General features: G+C 47.0%; 1 protein-coding gene across 2 annotated transcripts in view; it reads left to right on the forward strand.

Moving 5' to 3' along the window:
* LOC100924149 (NADH-cytochrome b5 reductase-like) overlaps positions 1-2,067 on the forward strand; it is a 29,116-nt gene extending 27,049 nt beyond the window's left edge. For both annotated transcript variants that reach the window (XM_031969069.1, XM_031969070.1), the window contains one exon: positions 573-2,067. In XM_031969069.1, coding sequence (XP_031824929.1) covers positions 573-692 — 120 coding nt within the window. In that variant the 3' untranslated portion in view covers positions 693-2,067. The remainder of the gene's footprint in view (positions 1-572) is intronic.
* The last annotated feature ends 3,933 nt before the right edge of the window (positions 2,068-6,000 follow it).

The raw sequence follows: 6,000 nt of genomic DNA on the forward strand, positions 1-6,000 counted from the left end.
TTGGGGCATAGATGACAGTCGCTCAGCTGTGACAGAAATACAAGCATCCAACGTTCAGCACAAGTCACCACCCAGTACACCCTATTCTTCATATTGTTGGGAATTTTCTCTCTCTTTTTTTTTTTTAACCCACTTACAGGTGATTAGAACTCACCTCTAAGCACTTGATTAAAACTTTTAGCAGTTGTCATCTCTGAATAACTTGGCACCCCTATATTCTGTTCCCCCCTTAGTCTCCTCTTAATATTATTTCATTGTTTTTCAGTGACATGTAAAAATAGTTTTCCATATTCATTTTTGTATGGTTTTGATTTCCAATTTTCCCCCTCCCTCCCTTTCCTCTCCCCTCCCCAAGATTGCAAGCAATATATCTTAACATCACCGTTCCCTCATCTGCCAGCTTGCCCCAGCTTTTCATTCATCCCCCCACCAATCCACCCAGTTGCTTTGCTTTATCCCTTGTGCCTATTCTCATTTACCTTATCTCACCTTGCCAACTACCTTTTCTATCTTGAGTTTACCTCTTTGGGTTCCACTTCATTTTTATTAACGTTCTTGATTTTCCTCTCCAGTGCTACGAGACGGGGCTCATGTCCCAGCATGTCAAGTCCTGGAAAGTTGGTGATACGGCGTTTTGGCGAGGACCTTTTGGGGGCTTCCCCTACAAACCAAACCAGGTGAGTACAAAATAAGGGGCTAATGCCATGGCCTTCGAGATTCCTTCCTGAGCCAAATGAGAAGAAGCTATTATAGAAGTGGCTTTTAAGCTTCTCCCAGGGAGTGGAGGTGTTTCGGCGTGTTCATAATGAGCAATTAGTATTTGTTTATATTGTAATTTTCATCGAGGTTTGTTTTTACAGAAAAAGCAAAATCCTTTTAATCCTGTCCTTTCTGTTCCTGAATCTCAAGGACTCTTGCTTTCTTGGGGGCTGAGAGACCTGCAGGTGATGGAGTGGACATAAATTAAATAGTCCATCGCTTTCTTTTCAGGAAGCCCCGAGATCATAAATTTAGAGCTGGAAGAGACTGGGAATTATCTGGTACAACAACCTCTTTTTACAGCTGGGGTAACTGGCCCAGAGAGGTTAAGAGTTTACCAAGATCACACATACAGAGCCAGCTCTCCACCCACTGCACTATACTGCATCTCGTGCAAACCTTTGCAAGTGTCTCGAGCCAAAGTTCGTTACTTTATTGTGTCCCAGACCCCTTGGGCAGGCAGTCTGGGAGAAGGCCGGATGTGTAGGATGGAGCCAGGGGATGGAAGATTTCAATGCTCAAGTCAAAGGCTCCGAGGGGGGACACATTAGAGTGAGATTCTGGCAGCAGGGACAGGGACAAGATATAAGGTGATACAAGAGGTCCTCCAAGATTTGAAGGTTTTTCAGTAGGTCAACAAGCATTTATTAAGTGCCTCCTGTGTGCTGGGATACAAAGTGTATCCCACACAATCGTGCTCTTAGGGAGCTCACATCCTAATGGGGGAAGCAGCAAGCGAATGATTATTTATATTCAAAATGTACAGGGTCACAGTGCCCACTTGCTGCCAAGGCAACAGGTAGAATTGGTCCTCTGAGGTCTGTTCCGGCTCCCGTCTGCTGGAATTTCTTTTTTCATTTTTCAGTAGGGAGCTAGGGCGAGATGGGAAGCAGGCTCTCCACAAAGACAGGCAGACAGTGAGGAAGAGCTGCTTGGCCCAGGAAGACAGAACTCAGAACAACAGGTGGAAAAGCCCATTTCCACTCAATAGCAGGAAAAACAGTGAACAATCAGAACTTCCTCAAGTGGAACAGGCTGCTTTGGAAGATGGCGAGTGTGCCCTCCCTGGAGCTCTCTGGGCACAGTTGCGTTGACCACTTGTTGGGGCCCTTCTCTAGGGAATTCCTACTGTGCACAAAATATAGATCAGATGGGCCCTTCTAACTCACAGATTTTGTGATGAAAAGCAAGATTTCAAGACTATCTTGTCCAGCGGAGGGGCTGGAGGTAGTCAGGAAGCTGACATCTGTAGTGTTATAGTTAAAAAGCACCTTGCAAATACCAGCTCCTTCCATCTGTGCTTCTCTTCCTATATTATATATACATATATATTATATGTAATATAATATGTAAATATATTACATATATAATATATAACATTCTATTATATGTTATTTCTACTTACATTTTGTATTATATATTATGTATTAATGTATTACATAAACATTATAACATTGTTTATGATATTTATTTATATTATTTATATATTATATATTAATATGTCATATATATCATTTCCCCCAATTATATATTAACACAATTTTAAACATTCATTAAAAATTGTTTTTAAATTCTCTCCCCAGATCCCCTCCCCCAGATGTGAGATAAGCAATTTGATATAGGTTTTCCTTGTGTGATCATATAAAATAATTTCCATATTAGTCATGCTGTGAAAAAAAAAGACTAAAAAAACCCTCACAAAAAAAAGAGTGAAAAATGGGTTGCTTCAGTCTGTATTGACTCCATCAGTCCTTTCTCTAGAGATGGGCAGCTTTTTTCATCAAGAGTCCTTTGCAGTTTCTTAGATCGTTGTATGCTGAGAATCATTGAGTCTCTCTGATTGTTGTATGACGTTACTATGTCGCATTCTCCTGGTTCTGCTCACTTCCCTCATCATTAGTTCACGTAACTCAGTCCTCTCCAGGCTTTTCTCCAGTCAGCCGGCTCAGCCTTTGTTTTAGAACCATAGTATTCTATCACAACTGGATACCACGTATGGTAGTATGGGAGAAGAACTGGATTCAAACCCCTGTATTCAGTCTGGGCCCTCAGTTTCCTCCTCTGTAAAGTGAGGTGATTAGATTAGTTGATCTTTACGGTCCCTTACCCTTTCACAATGATAATATGGTGATGACTCTGTCAAAGCCATAAATTATTCCTTATTGGGAATTTTAGAGTGAGATAAATGACAATTTCCTTGGGATGTTTATATGGCACAAACTTTAAAAGAAAGAAAAGGACAAGGGCGTGTTTATATTTACATGGAGCCATTTATTTTACAATTTGAGTAAAATTAATTCCTCATCAAAAAACAGCAAACAAACACCACAGCTTGATCGGCCGTTCCCTAATTCTTGGGCACCCCCTCGATGTCCACCACAAAGAGAACGGCTCTGAACACAAATGGGCCCTTTTCCTTTTAAGGATCTTTGTAAAACACATGTGTGAGGAGCTTCTTTGAATCCCTCCAGGGTCAGACCTAGACCCTGTTTGCCTTTGAAAGCTTTCCCGGCTCAGCCCCGGTCTCCCTCTCCAGGTCTATGGTCCATCATCCCCCTTCAGTCATGGCCACAGCCAAGCTGACCCTCTGCTGTCCCTTAAGGACAAATCCCCCCATCTGTGCCCCTCCCAGCTCTCTCTCTTCACTTCTGCCCCTTAGCCCCCTCACCTGCCTCCCAAGATCAGCTCGGTGACCCCCTCCCCAAGAAGCTTCCCTTGTCTCCTTCCCAGAATGTGCATGTCCTGGCTCTCCCTTGTCAGAATGGTTTTAAACCATTATCTTTCCAATTTTTCCCAAAGGTTTGGGGGAAATGTTACCCAAATTTAACTTTGTTTGGTTCCCTTAAAGGGTTTTTTTTGTTTTAAGGTTTTTCCCCTTTAAAGGTTTTCCCCCAAAAAGGGAAAAAAAAAGTTTTATAAAAAAATTTTTTAAAGGGAAAAATTTAAAAAAAAAACCCACCCCTTTTAAATTTTAATTTTGGTTTTATTCCCCCAAAAACAAAAAAAATTTTTCCTTTAAACCAAAACCCCATGTTTTTAAAAGGAAATTGCCGGGTTTTTTCCTTTTGGGACTTTGGCAGGGGGGTTTTTTCTCCCCATTTTCCCAATTTTTTATCCAGCCCTCCCTTTTCCCGGCCCAAATCCCCCCTTTTTCCCCCAAAATTTTCTGCCCCACTTTTCCCCCCCAAATCTGGGCCCCCCCCTTTTTCCCCCCCAAAGGCCTTTGGGTCCCTCGGGGCCCCCCAGCTTTCCTTCCCTTTGCCCGGCCCCCCGAAAAGGGGGCCCGGGGGCCCCCTTCCCCTCCAGCTTTCTTCCGGGCCCAAAAACCCCTGGGGCCCGAAAAAGGGCCCCCCAAAACCCTTTTTTAGGGTTTAAAAACCCTTTCCCAAAAATTTTTTGGTTTTTCCCAGCTTTTTTTTTTTATTTTTTTTCCCCAGTTATTTTCCCCTCCGCTTTCTTCGCCTTTTTCTTTCTTCTTTTCCCCCTCTTTCCTTTTCCTTTTCCCCCTCTTTTTTTTTTTCTCGTTTCCTTTCTCCTCTTCCTCTTCTTCTTCTCTGCCCTTCTTCTCTCCCCCCCCTCCCCTCCCTTCTCCCCTCTCTGTTCTCTTCTCTTCTCTCTCTCTTCTCTCCCTCTCTCCTTTCCCTTTTTCCCTTTCTCCCTTTCTCTTCCTCTTCCCCTCCCCCTTCTCTTCTCTTTCCCCCTTTCCCCTCTCCTCTGGCCCCCCCCGGTTTCCCCTTCTTTTTTCCCCCTTCCCCCTCCGGTCCCCCAAAAAACCCCCCCCGGGGCCCCCCTTAAAAGCGTCCCAACCCTTTGACCCAAACCGTAAACTAAAACCCCCAAAAAAAGGCGGGAAGGAAGGGGAAAGGAATAAAACCCCTTTTCCCCCCCCCCTTTCCCCCCCCAAAAAAAATTTTGGTTAGAAAATGGCTCCCCCCAAACCCTTCCCAAAACCCGGGAAACCACTTTAATTTAAACCCCCCAAAACCCCGGTAAAAAAGGAAGGCAAAAAAACCCCCAGCCCCGAACCTCAAGCCCCCTCAAAGGGGAAGGAAACACCCCCAAATTTAAGAAATTTCCCCGCCTTGGGGAGACCCCCGGGCAAATGGAAACCCCCAACCCCATTAAACCCCCCCCACCCCCCGTTAGGGAGGCCCACCCCCAACTTCCCTCCCAATTTTTTGGGGGGAACCCGCCCACTAAACTACTCCTTCCCCTTTAACCCTTTTCCCCCCCCCTTTCCCCAAACCCCCCCACACCCCTGGGCCCCAGAAACCCTTTCCCCCCCGGGGCCCCTTTCCCTTGGGCCCCCCCCCTTAAACCCCCCTGCCGACCCCCACCGACCCTTCCCCTGTTAAGGGGCCGGGCGAAACCCCACCCTTTTACCCTGGAAGGGAAAAAAACCCCCGGGGCCCCTTTTTGGGGGGGCCAGGGGGGTTTTCCCCCCGGCCCCCAAAAACCCGGAGACCCCCAACCACCCAGGCCCCAGAAGGGAAATTCCCTGGCGGGCCTAAACCCCTCGGTCCAATTCCCTTCAATCTGAAACAAAATCCCTTGAATTTTCCACCCAAACCCAACTTCTAAGGGGCCCTTCACAGGTCCCCGCCTTTGGGGCCAGGCAACCGATCTCAGGGGAGAATGGGCCCCCACTCTGCGTCTACAGGGAGTCCCCAAGTCTCACTGCTGCGGGACTTCTCAATGGAACCTCCACACCTTTAGGCACCCTTCCACCCCCAGCTCTGATATAAAACAACGGGTCCTGGCCAGGCCCCCGCTTTCTCTGTCCTTCCCCCTTGTTCCGGGCGGGCACTGTCGGGGCACAGGGACCCGGGGTCATGGGGGCCACAGATAACAAGGAGGGAAGAGAAAACAAACTGCCAGGGAATGGTGGGAGGTTGTAGGATTTGGGAATAAAGGGTCTATTCTGATTTACTTTACCAATGGGCAGATGGTGGCCCAAGGTCATGAGGGCATTGGACGGCATGTGAACCCAGGTGTTCTCTGTCCTGTCCAGCCCGAGTTCTTCCCACTTGGCCGTGTTAGCCTCAGCCTCATATCAGCTCCTTGGCTTCTTGTCAGAGGAGTGGGGGCAGGAAGCCTCCCCGGGGCCAGGCCCCGTCCTGAGGGCCGGGGCCCGGTGTGATCCATACAGCCCGTGCCGTCTCCCCTGATAGGAGTTGGTTCTTCGAAAGCAGGGAATGCTCCTTTGTGTCCCCACACAGTTGGTGCTCAATAAATGCTTGT

Source organism: Sarcophilus harrisii, chromosome 4 (genome assembly GCF_902635505.1).
Source record: "Sarcophilus harrisii chromosome 4, mSarHar1.11, whole genome shotgun sequence".
NCBI lineage: Eukaryota > Metazoa > Chordata > Mammalia > Dasyuromorphia > Dasyuridae > Sarcophilus > Sarcophilus harrisii.